Source organism: Pristiophorus japonicus, chromosome 13 (genome assembly GCF_044704955.1).
Source record: "Pristiophorus japonicus isolate sPriJap1 chromosome 13, sPriJap1.hap1, whole genome shotgun sequence".
Lineage (NCBI taxonomy): Eukaryota > Metazoa > Chordata > Chondrichthyes > Pristiophoridae > Pristiophorus > Pristiophorus japonicus.
Genome location: NC_091989.1, coordinates 155,483,026 through 155,503,100, shown reverse-complemented (window position 1 = coordinate 155,503,100; position 20,075 = coordinate 155,483,026). Strand labels below are relative to the sequence as shown.

Sequence of the window (20,075 nt, the reverse complement as noted above, 5' to 3'; positions counted from 1 at the left end):
CACAGAGGGCACTGTGGTGGGAAACCTGAAAGTACCTGCAAGAGGCAATATAAAAGGCTGACCACCACACCTGAGAGGCACTCTGAGGCTGTTCAATAAAGGACGAAGGTCACAGCAGTTAGATTAACACCAGACCGTGTGGAGTCAGTGATTTGTGTGCTACATACACCACACTTTTCATTTAGCCTCCATAATCAGAAAAGCATTGAAGTCTACTCTGAAGCAATTGAGTAAAGGCATAAATTTAAACCAACCTTCGTACCTAACAAATTTATTGGAATTTTATTTAATAATGTAATTGAAGTGGTTGACGATGGTAATGTGGCAACTCTTGTATGTTTATATTTTGGGTGAATGTTTCATATTTATCAAGGTGAGGAAAGTCAGTGTTTAAGAATCCAGTGTCTGCATCAAACATCTGCAGGTCCGGTACAGCGAAGGCTAGAAGCAGAAGCTAGAAGCAGGGTGAAATTGTTCTTCATTGGTAACAATGGCACAGAATTTGTGGTGGGTAAAAACAGCAAACTAACAGCGTTCACTGTCATTACCCATCTGAAACTGACCGCAACTTCAGGATAAGAACATAAGAAGAACGTAAGAAATAAGAGCAGGAGTAGGCCATTTGGCCCCTCGAGCCTGCTCCGCCATTTAATAAGATCATGGCTGATCTCATCATGGACTCGGCTCCACTTCCCTGCCCCCTCACCATAACCATTTATTCCTTATCGCTCAAAAATCTGTCCATCTCCGCCTTAAATATATTCAATGATCCAGCCTCCATAGCTCTCTGGGGCAGAGAATTCCACAGATTTACAACCCTCCAAGAGAAGAAATTCCTCCTCATCTCAGTTTTAAATGGGCAGCCCCTTATTCTGTTTTAATTTCCCCTATGAGTAGAAATAATCCTCTCTGCATCCACCTTGTCGAGCCCCCTCATTATCTTATATATTTCAATAAGATCACCTCTCATTCTTCTGAACTCCAATGAGTATAGGCCCAATCTACTCAACCTATCTTCAGAAGTCAACCCCCTCAACTCTGAAATCAACTTAGTGAGCCTTCTCTGAACAGCCTCCAATGCAAGTCTATCCTTCCTTAAATACGGAGACCAAAACTGTACGCAGTACTCTAGGTGTGGCCTCACCAATACACTGTACAGTTGTAGCAGGACTTGTCTGCTTTTATACTCCATTCCCCTTGCAATAAAGGGCTTCATTCCATTTGTCTTCCTGATTATTTGCTGTAACTGCATACTAACTTTTTGTGTTTCATGCACAAGGAGCCCCAAGTCCCTCTGTACTGCAGCACTTTGCAATATTTCTCCATTTAAATTATAATTTGCTTTTCTATTTTTTTCTGCCAAAGTGGATGACCTGACATTTTCCCACATTATACTTCATCTGCCAAATATTTGCCCACTTAGCCTGTCTATATCCCTTTGTAGATTTCTTGTGTCCTCCTCACAATTTGCTCTCCCACCCATCTTTGTATCATCAGCAAACTTGGCTACATTACACTCGGTACCTTCATCCAAGTCATTAATATAGATTGCAAATAGTTGGGGTCCAAGCACCAATCCCTGCAGCACCCCACTAGTTACTGTTTGTCAACTGGAAAATGAGCCATTTATCCCGACTCTCTGTTTTCTGTTGGTTAGCCAATCCTCTATCCATGCTAATAACCCCGTGAACTTTTTATCTTGTGCAGTAACCTTTTATGTGGCACCTTATCGAATGCCTTCTGGAAATTCAAATGCACCACGTCCACTGGTTCCCCCTTATCCACCCTGCTCATTACATCCTCAAAGAACTCCAGAAAATTTGTCAAACATGATTTTCCTTTCATAAAACCATGCTGACTCTGCTTGATGGAATTGTGCTTTTCCAAATGTCCTGCTACTGCTTCCTTAATAATGGATTCCAACATTTTCCCAACAACAGATGTTAGGTTAACTGGTCTATAGTTTCCTGTTTTCTGTCTGCCTTTTTTTTTTTAAGTAGGGGCATTACATTACATATAGTTTTCCAATCTGCTGAGATCGTCCCAGAATCCAGAGAATTTTGATAGATTACAACCAATGCATCCACTATCTTTGCAGCCATTTCTTTTAAGACCCTTGGATGTAAGCCATCAGGTCCAGAGGACGTGTCCGCCTTTAGTCCCAGTATTTTACTGAGTACTACTTCTTTTGTGATAGTGATTGTATTAAGTTCCTCCCTTCCTATAGGCCCTTGATTATTCACTATTGGGATGTTTTTAGTGTCTTCTACCGTGAAGACCGATGCAAAATATTTGTTCAAAGTCTCTGCCATTTCCTTGTTCCCCATTATTAATACCCCTCATCTTCTAAGGGACCAACATTTACTTTAGCCACTCTTCCTTTTTATGTACCTGTAGAAACTCTTACTATCTGTTTTTATATTTCATGCTAGTTTGCTTTGATCTATCTTCCCCCCTCTTTTTATTATTTTTTTGGTAGTTCTTTGCTGGCTTTTAAAAGTTTCCCAATCCTCTCGCCTCCCACTAGTCTTGGCAGTTTGTATGCCCTTGTTTTCAATTTGATACCATCCCTTATTTCCTTAGTTAGCCACGGATGGTTATCCCTTCCCTTGGTCTTTCCTTCTCATTGGAATATATTTTTGTTGAGAGTTATGAAATATCTCCTTAAATATCTGCCACTGCTCATCAACCGTCCCACACTTTAATCTATTTTTCCAGTCCACTTTAGCCAACTCTGCCTTCATACTTTTATAGACTCCTTTGTTTAAACTTAGGACACTGATTTGAGATCCAACTTTCTCATCCTCCAACTGAATTTGAAATTCAACCATATTATGGTCACTCATTCCTAGAGAATCCTTTACTAGGAGATAGTTTATTAATCCTGTTTCATTACACAGTACCAGATCTAAGAGAGCCTGCTCTTTGGTTGATTCTGCAACGTACTGTTCAAGGAAACTATCCCGGATACACTCTATGAACTCCTCTTCAATGCTACCCTGGCCAATTTGCTTTGTCCAATCAATATGAAGGTTAAAATCGTGCATGATTATTGCCGTTCCTTTTTTACAAGCCTCCATTATTTCTTGATTTATGCTCCATCGAACAGTGTAGCTGCTGTTAGGGGGCCTATAGACTATGCCCACCAGTGACTTTTTCCCTTTATTATTCCTTATCTCCACCCAAACTGATTCAACATCTTGATCTTCTGAGCCAGATGTAGTGGATGCGCAGCTAAATGCAGAAATCCTGATGATGTGGTCAGTCAATGACTGCTCCGACACAGGCTGCGCTGTGGACACTCGGCGGGGGGGGCATCCATCCCCATAGGCAGTAATCAGTGAAACTGACGAAACTTGGGCTTTTCCGCGGTAGTATAGAATCAGAGAAATTTACAGCACAGAATGTTTGTGCCAGCCGAATACCACTTTCTAGCTCTTGGTCCATAGCCTTGTAGATTGCAGCACTTCAAGTGCATATGCGAGTACCTTTTAAATGTGATATGCTTTTTGCCTCTACCACCCTTTCAGTGAGTTCATTATTATTTTATTTATTAAATATTGTTAAAACCCAATTAAATGTTCTGCCTTGTTGGAATAGGTGTAACTGAGCTTTTAACAACATACTGACTGGTAAACAAACATTCTGGCCCTGTGGAATGTTGAATTTTTTTTTAATTAAAATTTTTTTGAAACATTTATTCATATTTCAGCTTCTACCTTATTCCCATGCAAGAGTCCCAATCTTTGCTTCGCTCTCGAACATTTAAAAAAAAGTCTGGATAAAAGCAGCTTCTTATTTCCTGGTTTCCTGTGTGAGAATTCTGCAGTGTAATTGGCTGCTTCGACAGCTTGTTGACGTCACAGTAGCATTGCGCTAGGACTTCCCGTTAGAGTGCTGAAATCACTTGAACGTCGAAAAAGGCAGACTTCTTGCCACAGAGATCGAGATCTCTGTGGGCAGCTTTCTTCGTGGCCAGTAGCGAGCGCCTTAGCTTCGCTGCTGATCACAAATTACAGGCCAATGTGCCTTTATAAAACACCATCTTATTAAAGAAAATTGTGAAAACTTTTATTCATTTGCTTACAAACATGTGTTACAAAGTTATATACAGTACTTACAAAATGACATAGTTGTAACACATCATTATGTCGCTAGCACATAATCTCATTGTTATGACACAAAGCTGCTCCTATCTCGGTGTAAAAGTTTGGTTAAATACATTCATTCATCTAGATAGTGCTTTGACTTCAGAAAAGCACCCACTTCTTTAACCTCAATCTCAACAGGGTGCCCCCAACTGCACCATTGTGAGCATTTCTATACACTCCTGTAGCCTCTTGTGTCCGATTGTAGAATGTATTGTTGGACTGTGGAGCTTTACTCACTGGGAACTGGGTAAGCACAATCCCAAACCTCCTTCATTTAATACCATTGGAGATAACTTAAGGAGGAGGCTTGTGTCTCATCAAATCCGCACTGATTCAAACACATGATGGTGAAAGAATCAAATTCCAACCCACTCAAGTACTGATTTTGTTGATTTGAAATCTGTTGATCTTAAGTGAAGGGAGAAATTTGATTTGCAATTTTGAAAATTTAGTGCCAGGTGCTAATGATTCTGAACTTCTAATAAATTGGGCTTTAGCTCCCCAAGTAGGCAGTGGGGTACTAAATCGGGCACTAATGACCTCAGTGGGGCGCCACTGGTGCAGCGTCCAGAATTCGGGACTGAGGCCGTTCCGGATTCCGCATTTCTCCGGACTTTGGATCGTCTTTCTGACATCACAAAGCTGTAAACACCCGAGCCCAGGTCAGGTATTTCCGGATTTTGGAACGTCAGAAAGGATGGGGGGGGGGGTTGCCGCTGAGGAGGTGTTCGGGCCGCCAGCTCCACCGAGGAGGAGCTGTTCAAGTGGGCCCAGCCTTGGCGGAGCTGTTCGGGCGGGGCTTCACCATCGAGGAAGTGTTTGGGCCAACGTGCCCCGTCACAGGGGAGGTGTTGGGGTGGGTTGGTGAGGAGGCCCTGAGGTAAGGGCAGCGGCGGCAGGATAAGGGCAGTGGCGGCAAGGCTGGCCTGAGGTCGGGCAGTGGGGGGGGGGGGAGACGACCTAGGGTCGGCAGGTCCGGATTCCGGAACATTTTACGGATTCCGGACAACCTTGCCACCAATTGGTCTGGATTCTGGAACTCCAGATTTTGGACCACCAGAGTGCTAATGAATTTCAGGTGCAATGCATTCAGGAATGATCCTTCCATCCTTCACACTGGCTCATTCCAGCTCTGAAAGGGAAGATTGTATCATTGTGCAGCTGCTCATTTTGAGCATTCCTGGATCTAAAGGCAACCTGCGAGGAAGTGAATCTCCTGATGGCAGTGGCTGATCCCAACCCCAGGGAGAGAGCTCGTCGCTTCACAGATGTGGCATTGGTGGCTGCAGTGGAGCAAAAGAGGAAAGCGCTGTTCCCGGCCAGTGGAAGGAGGCCATTGCCCCAGGTCTTCAGAGCAATGTGGAGGGGAGTGGTAGAGGACGTCTCGGCCAATAGTGTGGGGCAACACAGCCTGACAATGTCATAAAAAATTCATCGACCTGAGTCGGCTAGTTAAGGTGAGTATATGCTTCAGCAGGTCCTACATATCGGCATCTGAACCTCTATCTGCATTGGAAGTAACTGGCATGTGACCTGGCCTTTGCACGTCCATTTATGTCCATTATGATTTTTAGGCCAATATGTTTTAGTTTGTCTTTTAGGGCCAGAAAAGATGAAATGCCAATTGATAAATTTTTAAATTCCAATGCAATTTATTTCTAAATTCCTACAGTTTACAATGATACAATCTTCCCTTTCAGAGCTGGAATGAGCCAGTGTGAAGGATGGAAGGATCATTCCTGAATGCATTGCACCTGAAATTCATTAGCGCTCTGGTGGTACAAAATCCGTAATTCCGGAATCCAGACCAATCGGTGGCAGGGTTGTCCGGAATCCGTAAAATGTTCCGGAATCCGTAAAATGTTCCAGAATCCGGACCTGCCGACCCTGCAGACCTCTGGGCCCCCCCCCCCCCGCTGCCCGACCTCAGGCCAGCCTTGCCGCCACTGCCCTTATCCTGCCGCCGCTCGCCTTGCCCCATTTGCCATCGCTGCCCTTACCTCAGGGCCTCCTCACCAGCCCACCCCAACACCACCTCTGCGACGGGGCACGTCGGCCCAAACACTTCCTCGATGGTGGAGCCCCGCCTGAACAGCTCCGCCAAGGCGGGGCCCGCTTGAACAGCTCCTCCTCGGCGAGGCCCCGCCCGAACAGCTCCTCCATGGCGAGGCCCCGCCCGAACAGCTCCTCCTCGGTGGGGCTGGTGGCCCGAACACCACCTCAGCGGCGACGCCCCACCCCCCCCCACCCTTTCTGATGTTCCAAAAATCCGGAAATACCTGAACCTGGGCTCGGGTGTTTCCAGATTTGTGATGTCAGAAAGACGATCCAAAGTCCGGAGAAATGTGGAATCCGGAATGGCCTCAGTCCCGAATTCTGGACGCTGCACCAGTGGCGAAGGACAACTGATCAGAGAATTTTTTTTTACTGACTTTTTTTTGAACATGAGAGGGAGTGTTCAACTATTATAGTAGCTAGGCATGGTTTGCCTTTGATATAAATTTTTTTGATGTTTTCTTAGAGTTGTTTATACATGGGTATGCAACAGGTAACAGTTATATTTATTAAGAACATAAGAACATAAGAACATGAGAAATAGGAGCAGGAAGAGGCCATAAGGCCCTTCGAGCCTGTTCTGCCATTCAATAAGATCATGGCTGATCTTCGACCTCAACTCCACTTTCCCTTGAGTCCCTTAGAGTTCAAAAATCTAATGATCTCAGCCCTAAATATATTCAACAACTCAGCATCCACAGCCCTCTGGGGTATAGAATTCCAAATATTCACAACCCTCTGAGTGAAGACATTTCTCTTCATTTCACTCTTAAATGGCCGACCCCATATCCTGAGACTATGTCCCCTCGTTCTAGACTCTCCAGCCAGGGGAAACAGCTTCTCAGCATCTATCCTGTCAATCCCCTTCAGAATCTTTTATGTTTCAATGAGATCACCTCTCTTTCTTCTAAACTCGAGAGTATAGGCCCATTCTACTCGATCTGTCCTCATGGCACAACCCTCTCATCCCAGGGATCAATCTAGTGAAACCTTGTTGCATTGCCTCTAAGGCAATTATATTCTTCTTTGGGTAAGGAGACCAAAACTGTATACAGTACCACAGGTGTGGTCTCAACAAAGCCCTGTACAAGCCCCTTATTGGAATTTGAACCTTTTGTGCGATGTTAGCAGAGCACCATCATAAGTGAAGATATACAGAACAATGTGCGTTTTTTTTTTAATAACCAAAAGAAATGAATGGTACTTTGATCTACAGAGAATCCAGGAGACAATAGTTGTTTTTCCAAGTAGATTGTTGAATTAGTGGCCTCTGGAACAATGATGGGCATTTTATTTGTCGACATCCATCAGATATTAAGAGTGGTTTCTATGGAGGTCGATTTCAAAAGCAAACAAAATCTCCAAATGGCCAAGAAACCATTGTTCACCCATTATTTACTTACAAATTAGTAGTTAATATCTTAATTGCCTGATCATTGAGACGGATGTCTTTGATCACGACCTTGCACGGTGAAAGAGATCTTCGAAAACACAGAACATGTTCTAACAGATGGTTTCCCGGCCATCACAATTTCTAGTTCACTGCTTCTCCTCCATGTGAGGCAGCCAAGAAAGGTTCTGTAGACTCATTGCTCCTGAGAGGTTTCATCAGAGACTCATAGTCAAAGCTACTGAAATGACCTGCAAAGATTTTGGACTTAGCGTCATTTTGGAACAGTTTATGTATGTGTGTTGTAATTTGAGTGTAAAATCGGACAGGGTGTAAAATGGACATCTGATTTGAACCTGCCCCATTCTCACCAGTTGAGTTAGATTATAAGTCAGGGCTTAAAAGTATGAAATTCTGATATTTTTCTTTCAGAGTGGACAGAAGAACATGATGGGGATCACATGGTCTCTGGGTTGTAATGTGGTGGTAAAAGGGTAATTGTTTGTTCTACGGCATGCTATTCCATTCACACCATGTATAAGAGTTTCAGTTGATATTGAAGCTGAACTCTTGCTGTGAAGATGTGTTGAAAGTACTAGGACAAAGCTCGAGTTGTAACAATTTGATAAGCTTGGGCAGTAATGGATTTGGATCGGTTTTGTTTGGAATCTGAGTGGTGACATTGAAAAGTTTTGTTTTGTGAATGTGGAACAGTTACATTTATCTAATGGAATATTGTAATCATATTTCAGGTTTTTAAAAAAGTTACATGAATCAAAAATCATACAGATTGAGAGTGTTTTGTAGTATATGTATCTTTTATTGGGTATATATTGTATATGAGTGAAGACGAATTACTGCAATTATATAGGGCTCTGGTGAGACCACACCTGGAGTATTGTGTACAGTTTTGATCTCCTTACCTAAGGAAGGATATACTTGCCATTGAGGGAGTGCAATGAAGGTTCACAAGACTGATTCCTGGGATGGGGGGATTGTCCTATGAGGAGAGATTGAGTAGACTATGCCTATACAGGCATTCTCTAGTGTTTAGAAGAATGAGAGGTGATCGCATTGAAATATACAAATTTCTTACAGGACTTGATAGGGTAGATGCAAGAAGGATGTTTCCCTGGTTGGGGAGCCTAGAACCAGGAATCACAAGCTTAGAATAATGACTTGGCCATTTAGGACTGAGATGAGGACAGATTTCTTCACTTAGAGGATTGTGAATCTTTGGAATTCTCTACCCCAGAGGGCTGTGAAAGCTCAGTCGTTGAGTATATTCAAGACAGAGATCAATAGATTTTTGTATATTAAGAAAATCAAGGGATATAGGGATAGTCCAGGCAAGTGGAGTTGAGGTAGAAGATCAGCCATGATCTCATTGAATGGCTCGAGGGGCCAAATGGCCTGTTCCCGCTCCTATTTCGTATGTTTTTGTATCCTCTAATTTGAAAATTACTTTACACTTTGCAAAGGAGATTCCCTTTACAATGCCTGATAATGGATTTACCTTGGTCTAGATATTTCACATTTTCCTTAAACCGGTTAGTGAATGTATTAAAATAGCGTGGACAGAAGTTTACCTTGAATCCATTAATCAGTGCTCCTAAGTGGTACACAGTGGAATTTAAACCTCCAGAGGATTTGCTGAGAATTGCAGCTTGCAGGGGAACCCAAACGATTTCAAGAATGCAGGTGATAAGGCAGCGAAATCACTGATAGTAAGTATTGGAATTTGCAGTTGGTCAAGAATGTTAACCATGGCCAAGATAATGGGCCCAAATTTGCCCAGGAGTTGCTCCGTTTTTTTTGGAGCAACTTTATTTTTCTGGAGTATCTTAAAAATCCCCATTCTGCACATTCAATTTGTGCCAGTTTAAGTGAGTTAGTTAGGATTTCTTTTAGTTTCGTTTTTTTTCCCAAAAGGGGGCGTTACCAGCCACCTACGCCCATTTTGGCCATTTAAGCCACTTTGCATAGCTAATAGTTACTCCAAACTAACTTAGGTCAGCGTATGTGGCCTCTTGTGGCCACACAGAAAACCCTTGCGGAGAGTTAAGAAATCAGCGCAGGTAGGTACTTAATGATCTGACGAAAGAATGTGAATAGGATCAAACAGCTATACAGGACAGATGATAAACTTCGCAAAGTTAATTTACTATACATCAGAAGCTTTCATGGAAGCTTAAACTACAAAAATAAAAGAAGTAGAGACAAAACATATTTACATAATTTTTTCAAAATATCCAAATAAAAAATAGAAGTACCTCCTGCTCAATTCTTATGTTCTTACGTAGGAAAGTATTTTCATCAACAGGGTTAAGGAAAGTCTTGAGCAAGCTCATTAAAATTACTGGCTACACAGTTATCACCCCCCCCATCAAAACTCTCGTCTCTCCCCTGCCCCATCCGCACCCCCCCACCCCCCGGATCAAAATTCTTTCACACACCCACCGGATCAAAACTCTTCCCTCCCCACCCGCAGCCCCCCCCCCCCATCAAAACTCTCCTCACTAAACAAAGCACAACGATCAATAAATCAATAAAAAATAAAACTTAAGTCCTACCTTAAGCCGGCCGGTGCGGGAGGCCACTCGGCTGGGGATTGGTGCGTGACTCTCTCTAAGACGTACAGCAGACTGGCGTGCGCCGTGAGGCCATTCGACCTGGGATAAAGGCGGGACATCGGGTCCCACACTGCATAGAAGTTACTGCGCATGCACAAAACCTGCAGTGCGCATGCGTTGAGCTGCCGACACTCTTTTAAGCGCAGGGCCCCAGCTCCCCCACTTAATTGAATTGCCACGCCGCGCCAAGCCATGGAAGAGGGTTGAAGGCGGAGGCAACATTTTGGCGCCATTTTTATCCTAGGAAGTCGGCGCATCTCGCGTGAGTGCACCAAAAAAACGGGTGGGCTAAATTTGGGCCCAATGAAGACTTTAAGCTGGAAAATGCCAAATATACAGTTTAAATAAAAAGAGTGATGTTTCAGAGCTTTGTCCAGGACTGTGTTTTATACTAATTCCAGTTTGCCATTTCAGGTAATGCATATGAAATGCAACTACTCTTAGTCTTGCTCCCATTCTAATATGTATTTTATAAATTAACCAAAAAAATCCTTGCTTGATAAAGCTTTGTTAAAAGCAAATGATGATGAAATCAAGCAGGATTGCAAGGGGGAGATTAGAAATGAAAATTGAGTTATGAATTTGTATTTCAACCTGCTAATTATGCTCTTGCTTCCAAGTAAGAACATAAGAAATAGGAGCAGGAGTCGGCCATTCGGCCCCTCGAGCCTGCTCTGCCATTCACTAAGATCATGGCTGATCTGATCATGGCCTCAACTCCACTTCCCTGCCCGCTCCCCATAACCCTCGACTCCTTGACAGAAAGTTGTGGGTTTAAGCCCCACTCTAGAGACTTGAGCACATTATCTTAGCTGACTCTTCAGTGCAGTACTGAGGGAGTGCGGAACTGTCGAAGGTGATATTTTTTGGATGAGACTTTAAACGAGGTTCCATCTGCCCTCCTTGGTTGGATGTAAAAATCCTATGGCACTATCTGAATAAGAGCGTGGACTTTCTCTGAATGTTCTGGCCAACAGCTATCTCTCAATGTTGAAAAGCTAGCTTTCTTAAAACAGATTTTCTGGTACATTAGTATCTGAGACTGCTCCTGAGGTTTACGCTGCTAAATATGGCTCCCATATCTTGAGGGAAGACTTATAGATTCAATTTTTCATGCATTTGTGAATTAAGCAAGCTGGATATTAGGTAAAGAATGATTTTAGTGACTAGGCTGCTCAGCAGCACTAGCATTTCGCAAAACCACTATAAAAGTAGCTTTGGTTGGATAAGTGCTAGGAACTGGCACACCATGCTGGTCTCCTGGAATCCAATTAAAATAAGGTGTAAAAACAGATTTGTTTACATTTAACTATGCATTTTGTGAATTGAAAATATGCTGATACTGCATGCATGAAGTAAAAAGCATTCCACTCAAAACTAATCTCACGTAGGACTCTTGCAGCAAACAGACAGAGGAGATTTGTATCCCATTAGTGTGGGCTGAATTGAAATCTAGGTCCCAGAGGTGATGACCAATGTCTAATCCATTATATCATAAGAAGGTGGCCTGTCACATCCTTCTCCGGAGAACCAGGCATGGTCAATAAATGTGGCCTTGCCAGCATTGCCCACATCCCATGCACAAGTCCCTCATCAATAGTTTAAAGAGCACAACAAGGATCATTACCTATTTGACATAATATTCAGTAATAAACACCCACAGGAATTTTCTGAATATAACAGAGTTCTGGCAGTGGGTTCCTGGAAATGTGCTTTGTAAGGTACTTTCTTATGGAAAATTACAGAAATAAAATTAATTAGCTTATGCCGTTGTTCCTCTAGTTGTATCCATTTTCAGATAAGTGCTTGCAGGCTTTGAAGGCAATGAGATTTAGGGCTGTTTACAATATTTAAGCATATTTTGCTCATCTTTTGATTTATTTTTCGGGGTGTGCAAACATCAAAAGAGATTTTGTTCTTACTTTAGATTTTCACCTTGGCCTGAGTTGGTGCTGGGAAGCTGCTATGACTGCATGTTTAAAATGTCACTAGCATCCCTCTCCTCCATATATGGTTATTTTCCCTGTCTTTAGGCTTCCGAAAGAAGGCACATTTACTGAAAAAGAAGTCGATGGTTATTGTTAGGCTCACAATTTGGGGTAAATTTGCACTGTGCAATGTTAATTAATGCAGTAACTCCTCTCTCTGCTTTTTTAAATAAAGATATTAACACATTTAAAAAAGGACTGAAAACTTTTGTTAAAATAGCAGTTAAAGAAATTTCAAAAGAACAAATTAATGGACACTGAGCTGAAGAAGAGTGGTGATAAATTAGAAGGATACAAGTGGGTTTTAAGGAGGGCTTTAAAGGTGAAGGAGGAGGTGGTGAGATTTAAAGTATGGGGTTTAAAGTCTAGAGTATGGGGTTTAGGCAGTTGAAGACATGCCTGCCAATTGTGGGAGCTGGAGTGCAGAATACTCAAGAATCCAGGATCAGCTTGGATGAAAAATTTGGGTAAGGGTTGTAGCACTGGAGGTGATTACACATTGAGAGATTTAAATACAAGAATGGGAATTTTAAATTTGAGGCATTAGGGGACTGGAAGCCAATATAGGTCAGTGACGATGGGGTGATGGGTGAAGCAAGATTGGAAACAGATTTTTGGATGGTTAAAGTTGGTGGAGGATGGGTGGCCAGCCAAAAAAGTATTGGAATGGCCAAATCCGGAGGTGACAAAGGGATAGATGAGGGTTTCAGCGGCAGATGGGTTAAGCAGAGGCAGATGCAGGCAATGATATGGAGTTAGAAGCAGGCAATCTTTGTGATGGAATGGATATGGGGTCAGAGGCTCGGCTTGAATTTGAATAGGAAGCCAAAGTTCTGAACAGCCTGGTTCAGTGGCCAGAGTGTGGGATGGAGTCAATGACGAGTGTATGGAATTTTAAGATCACCAATCTGGAAGAAATTGTGGCTCATCCAAGCCTGGATGTTGCATGAGCGGTCCGACAGCTCGGTGGCAGTGGCGGGGTCAAGGGAGGTGGTGAAGAGGTAGAGTTGGGTGTCATCAGGGTAAATGTGGAAGCGGATTTCATGTCTGCAGATCATTCACCAAGGGATGGAGTATAGATGAGGACATATCCTTGAGGGACTGTGGGGGTAGGAAGAGAAGTTGGTGCTGGAGATGCTTGGCTATGATTGAACCAAATGAGGGCAGTTGCACCAAGCTAGACAAGAAGAGAAAAATAGGACGGAAAAGTCAAGGATGATTTATTTTTAAGGATGGGTTTTGATGATGGTGGTTTTGAAAGGGAGGGAAGATGGTGCTGACAGAGAGGAAACCATTTACAATATCAGCTAGCATAGGGACCAGTAAGGTAAGTTGGTGGTCAGGAGTTGAGGAACCAAGAGGTGGATTTTAAGGATGAGATGAGCTTGGAGACAGCATGGAGGGGAGATGGAAAATAATTAGAGAGAGACAGGGCTGGGATAGGAGGAATCCGGGGGCGAGGGGCACGGGGAAGGTTTGGCTTTGACAAGGTGAAGGGAGGAAACAGCAGTTGGCTGAATGGGATGTTCTATATCTTGGTAATGAAGAAATCCATGAGCTGTTTGTACTTGTGAAACGTGAAGGGGAGGGGTCGGGGGGAGGGAGAGGGGTTTAAGGAGGTGGTCGGGAAGGAAAAAAGACAACCATTATCTTTCTTTTCAAGGTGATCCTTGCTAGTGGAGGGTTTCGACAGAGGAGAGTGAAGCCCAGAAGAGCTTGATGTGGTTCAATCAAATCTAATTTGTGATGGCTAAGCCATCTGTATTCCAGATATATTATACCCTTTGGATTTGAGGGAGCCAAGATGGGGGCCATAACAAGGGCAGTCACCAGGATGGGAGACACTGAAGGTTTTGCTGGGGCAATTGCATTAAATGTGATGATGAGTGAGTGATTCTGTAAACCTGCAGAGGTATCACGGTGACTGGACGGCCAAAGGCTGAGGGAGCTTTGGAGTTTGAAAATGGAGCTGTGTAGGCAACCTGGGGGTAGAGTTTTTTTCCCAGGGGCAGACCCAGAAAGAAGTGGGGTTTGATGTGGATAGGGTGATATGGGTGGTGAGACAGGTGAGTGGTTGAAGATGCCTTTGCTTGTGATTGAGGCTACGGTAATAGAGACACCACGACGAGGTTAAGTGGGTGGCAGTGGATATGGATAGGAGAGTTTATATAGAGGGAGAGGTTCAGGGAGAACAGGAGAGTGAAGAATGAAGTGGAGAGAGGGCAAGGGGAGTTGAGATGGAGATTCAAATCACCTAGGATGAGCTACTGAGTGCAGATGCTGAGAGAAGAAAGGAGGGAAAATAGCAGCAAAGGAGAGATAATTCAGCAGCGACCAGAGCAAGTTAGGAAACCAGCAAGCCCAGCGTGTAGTCAAAAGTCCCAGCAGAGAGGCAGAAAACGAATCCGCAGAAGCAGGCCCGTTAGTGCAACAGAGGCGATCCAGCAAGAGGGCACAGGCTCAATTGAAAGTGGAGGTCACAGTGAGGCCCAAAAGAAGGTTGATTTCTGCCCAGGACTGAACACAGTAAAGCTGAGAAGCCAGAAGTGCACAGCTCTTCATTTTTAACATCCTTTTGTCTTCTCCATTAATGTATTTATACTTTGATTTGTAACGGCCACCGCACAGGCATCTTCCACCCTTGAGGATGTAGTTCGGGTTCTTCATTCGAAACACCTGTGAACTCATCCTTTTTTTGGCGTGGTGAGTAGTGTATTTTCATTGCTACAACTCTACAGTTGTCTAGGTTACAGGGCTATGCTGCTACATTAAGCTTGTTTAGTGGCCACAAAGCAGAGATGGCTGCTTCCTCCAGACAACAAGAAGTTAAGAGCTAACATGAGCATAGGGCTGCAGATGTAGGAAGTGGGATGTCTGGAAGTCCTGTATGGGCGCTGCGAGTAAAAGCTTGTAAATAAGCAGTTTTTATGTGGCCTGGTTGCTATAGAAACAGCACCAAAGTATAAATGTTGGGCTTGATTTTAATTCTATCCGCCTGGTGGAAATTAAATGGGTGGGTAGTAAAAAAACAAGCAGCAACTTATCCAATCGCTTCCCGACCATTTCTGAATGTTGCGATGTTAACCTGCAGGGTTTTGCAGGCACCTGCCTAGAGCAGGTGGGAGCCTCATGGATGTATGTGAATCGCGGTTCTATTATGTCAATAGGACCCATTGCAATTTTAACTGGGGATGAGTGGTGAAGCTGCTGTAGTTTCCCTGCTAACCAGAAGCCAATCTGCGGCCAGTCGAAAGACAGAACAAGTCCTTCTGGCAAGTCTAAATCTTCCTTTATGGGTTCTGGAGTGCTCCTATAGACACCACAAAGGATGTTACATAAGAACAAAAATAGGAGCAGGAGTACACCATACAGCCCCTCCAGCCTGCTCCGCCATTCAATAAGATCATAGCTGACCTTTGACCTCAACTCCACTTTCCTGCCCAATCTCCAAATCCCTTGATTCCCCTGGAGTCCAAAAATCGAACACACTCAGTCTTGAATATACTCAATGACTCAGCTTCCAAAGATTCACAACCCTCTGAGTGAAGAAACTCCTCTTCATCTGTCTTAAATGGCCAACCCCTTATCCCAAGACTATAACCCCTAGTTCTAGACTTTCCAGCCAGGGGAAACTATCTCTCAGCGTCAGACCTCTCAGAATCTTGTATGTTTCAAAGAGATCACCTCTCATTCTTCTAAACTCCAGAGTGTATCGACCCAATCTACTCAATCTCTCCTGGCCCTTATTCCCTCCAGCAAGACCCTGCCGAAACCCACTCCCGACCACATGCCCAATCTGAGCCAGCTGGGATCCACACTGCGCCCTCCATGCCCATTCCAGGTGGGAAGTGGACCAATGGCATTCAAATGAAGACTGGTAGTTAAAAATTCCCGTGGCCTTCTGCTGCCTCTCCTGGATGGGCGATCAAGTCGCCAAAGCAAGTTCCTGCCGGGAAGCCACTCAGTTAAAATTTCCTCCTCATTATGGTGTTTTCACCACCAAGAGCTGCAGCTGGTAATGAACTCTCGGAAGTGATTCTGCATTATGAGTGAAGCATGAAAAGGTTCCTTGGATGGCTCAGTGAGATTTTCCAGTGAGTAAGTGCATCATGCTCAGCAGAAAGGCCCTAGGCTATTTGCCCAAGCTTCTAACAGGGAACGGTGTATGGCGCATGGAGCCTCAAAGAAGATACAAAAGTACAAAGAAATGGGGGAAATATTAATTCAAGCTGTGAAGTTACTGAATTTAATTTAATTGTTTAAAAGTGTGATCTGAACCATTAAGGTTCTGCTGCTTTATGGAGGTTGCTTCACAATATTACGTAATTGTTGTTCATTATCAGGTTGTGACTGCATTTTCTTTCTCCAGGCCACACGGGTCGTTTGATCAAGGCACTGTTGGGAACCAGCGTTCTCTTTCTGTGTGCACACGGAGGTTTTCAAATCACTCTATATGTTTTGAAGGATGAAGATTTGTTGGGGTATAACTGTAAGTACAACTGAATATTCTTTTTTTTCTCCATTGGTAATGGCCTGTGGGTTGGGTACACATGCAGCAATGCTTCAATGTGGCTTTTTTTTTTGAAGAAATATTTTTGCTGTGGAGAGACAGAAATGTATTTTAAAAATGTTTGAAGAATCTCCACTCAATTTTTCTGTTGTGATCGAGACATAGACACCAACAGAAGTAGTGGTCTATTAGCCTACAATAAGTTTTTAAAATAATTAAGTCTTCATTTGATGCTGAATACAGTCTCAGTCTCTGCCCTCCAATATCTTGCCCAAGTAACCATTCTTCCTGTGTGAGCCAAGACAGCAAATGTTGGCAGGCCCTTCATCATGGAGGACATCACAGTGACCAGAAGCATGAACCCAGGCGATTTCTCTCCCCCTTCTTTAGCCTAGGAGCCTGTGGCTGGTATCACCCTGATTAATGCCCAGGCTGAGGACCAGGTAACTTCACACATTCAAATCTGACATCATCTGCTCTTGCAGCATAATATGACACCTGATGGTTCTGTTAGCCACTAGGCCACCAGGGAAGCCAAAATGGTTTTCTTCAATTTTAATGACTGAACTTCTCTGGCACTCTGAATTATCGATTTTAATTGGGTTGAATATTTTGGTTCATTTGGTTCTAATCAGTAGAAATAGTCTGCTAGAGATGGTCACATGCTATTTCTTCCTTCCTGTTTCTTCCAGTTTCTGCCAATTATTTGCTATTAATTAGTTGAGATTATTTTGAAATAATGAATTATGAAAATAATGCGGTCAGTAGTTATCTGAAGTTCCTTTTGTTATTTTTGCAATTAAGATTTTAGGGATGTCTATTAATTGCAATTAACTTTTGCGATTACCATGTAAATCTTCTTGCCGGTTAATTTGTTTCAACGCTTGTGAATCGCGGAGCTTATGCAGAGCGGAGGGAGCAAAGCATGGACGAGAATAGGATATGGGAAAGAAAGCCTGAGAGGGGAGGCAGCAGGGTGAGGGTGAGTGTGAGAGGGAGAACAGGAAAGCCTGAGCCATTTGGAAGCAGAGTTCAGGGTCAAGCAGGATGCCGTCCACTCAGTTACACCCAATATTGTACTCAGCAACTCATTACCTTCACCAAAGGCTGGTAATGACTTGGAAAGTAATTTTCCATTACTTTTCCTTTAGGTTTCAGGTAAGATATTTTTGAGTAACTGTGTCTGTATTATACTGTTAGAATAAACATGTATAACCATCGCTGCTCCTTGTACTAATTTATAGGTTAAACAGCTTCCCACTGGTTCTGTAGTTTAATTCCACTCCAGTGGGGAGCTTGTTGATTGTGAGGTGGAGCATGGCGGCGAGGAAGATTGAGAAGAGGGTTGGAGCGATAACGCAACCCTGTTTGACACCAATACGGACGTGGATTGGGTCTGTAATGGATCCGTTGGTAAGGATCACGGCCTGCATGTCATCGTGAAGCAGGCGAAAGATGTTGACAAACTTTTGGGGGCATCTGAAATGGAGGAGGACGCTCCATAGACTCTCACGGTTGACAGTGTCAAAGGCCTTTGTAAGATCGAAAAAGGCCATGTTATAAGGGCTGGCGCTGCCGACACCGCCTCCAGGCCAGGTCCAAGATCACCCCAACCTCTGTCATTGAGCTGCAGTACGCTGACAATGCCTGCTTCTGTGCACATTCAGAAGCTGAACTCCAGGATATAGTCAGTGTATTCACTGAGGCATATAAAAGCATGGGCCTTACGCTTACCATCCATAAGACAAAGGTCCTTCACCAGCCTGTCATCACCGCACACCACTGCCCTTCAATCATCAAGATCCTGGACAATGTGGACCATTTCCCATATCTCGGGAGCCTCTTATCAACAAAGGCAGACATTGATGCGGAGATTCAGCATCACCTCCAGTGCGCCAGCGCAGCCTTCGGCCGCCTGCAGAAAAGGGTGTTTGAAGACCAGGCCCTCAAATCTACCACCAAACTCATGGTCTACAGGGCTGTAGTAACACCCGCCCTCCTGTATGGGTCTGAGTCATGGACGATGTACAAAAGTTACCTCAAGTCGCTGGAGATATATCACCAACGATGTCTCCAAGATCCTGCAAATCCCTTGAGAGGACAGGCGCACCAACATCAGTGTCCTCTACCAGGCTAACATCCCCAGTATTGAAGCACTGACCACACTCGATCAGCTTCGCTGGGCAGGCCACATAGTACGCATGCCAGATACGGGACTCCATAAGCAAATGCTTTATACGGAGCTCCTTCATGGTAAACGAGCCAAAGGAGGACAGCGGAAACGTTATAAGGACACCCTCAAAGCCTCCCTGGTAAAGTGCGACATCACCACTGACACCTGGGAGACCCTGGCCGCAGACCACCCGAGGTGGCGATAGTCCATCCGGGAGGGTGTTGAGCTCTTCGAGTCTCGACACAAGGAGCATGAAGAGGCCAAGCGCAGGCAGCAAACCAGCCCTACCAACCCCTTCCCTCGACGAATGTCTGTCCCACCAGTAACAGGGTCTGTGGCTCTCGTATCGGACTGTTCAGCCATCAAAGAACTCACTTTGGGAGTGGAAGCAACTCCTCCTCGATTCCGAGGGACTGCCTATGATGATGACTGTAAAGTCCTGTCCCCTCAGTACAGATTCACACAAGGCATGTAATCACTCTGGACCTGCACCTTTATTTCACAGCTCTGGAATTGTCTCTTGCAAGTGCACCCCTGGTGGTAAGGTATGCTGGTGGTTATAGGTCATATCTTATTACAGTCATGTATAGCATGTTAGGATACAGTTATATATAATAATGTAAGATACATGACATCACCCTCCCCCAAGGTCTTATTGTCTTTATAGGTTCAGTCTCTCAGGTGGTCTACGCTCTCGCGTGGAGCGTCTTGAGTTGTGGTTCAGTTGTTTGCCTTGGTGTCTGTTTTTCTTTGGGTGTGGTTGCTTGTATCTCGCCTGGACTGTCTGTTTCGATTGGTGTGATTGTTGTTGACTCGCCTGGGCTGTCTGTTGGGATTGCCCTTTCCTCAGGTTGTTCCCTCTGTCTGTCCACCAGGTGTGGTGCGAGTTCCACATTGTAGTCTGCCTCTGGTTCCGCAGTGTTGTTGGTAAATCTGCTTTTGACTTGGTCTACATGCCTCCGGCAGGTTTTGCCATTGTCCATTTGTACTACCAGTAGCCTGTTTCCTTCCTTGCCCATTACTGTCCCTGCAAGCCATTTGGGACCCCTGCCATAGTTTAGTACAAACACTTTGTCCGCTATCTCATTCCATCTCCCCCTCGAATTTCTGTCATGGTACTCAGTCAGCTTACGGCGCTTTGCCTCAACGATTTCGTGCATGTCTGGGAGGATTAA

General features: G+C 44.1%; 1 protein-coding gene across 4 annotated transcripts in view; it reads left to right on the top strand.

Annotated features, from left to right (window-relative positions):
- piezo1 (piezo type mechanosensitive ion channel component 1 (Er blood group)) overlaps positions 1-20,075 on the top strand; it is a 416,932-nt gene that overhangs the window by 161,596 nt on the left and 235,261 nt on the right. For all 4 annotated transcript variants that reach the window (XM_070898185.1, XM_070898186.1, XM_070898184.1 and 1 more), the window contains exon 3: positions 16,587-16,706. In XM_070898185.1, the coding sequence (XP_070754286.1) occupies positions 16,587-16,706 (120 nt within the window). The remainder of the gene's footprint in view (positions 1-16,586; positions 16,707-20,075) is intronic.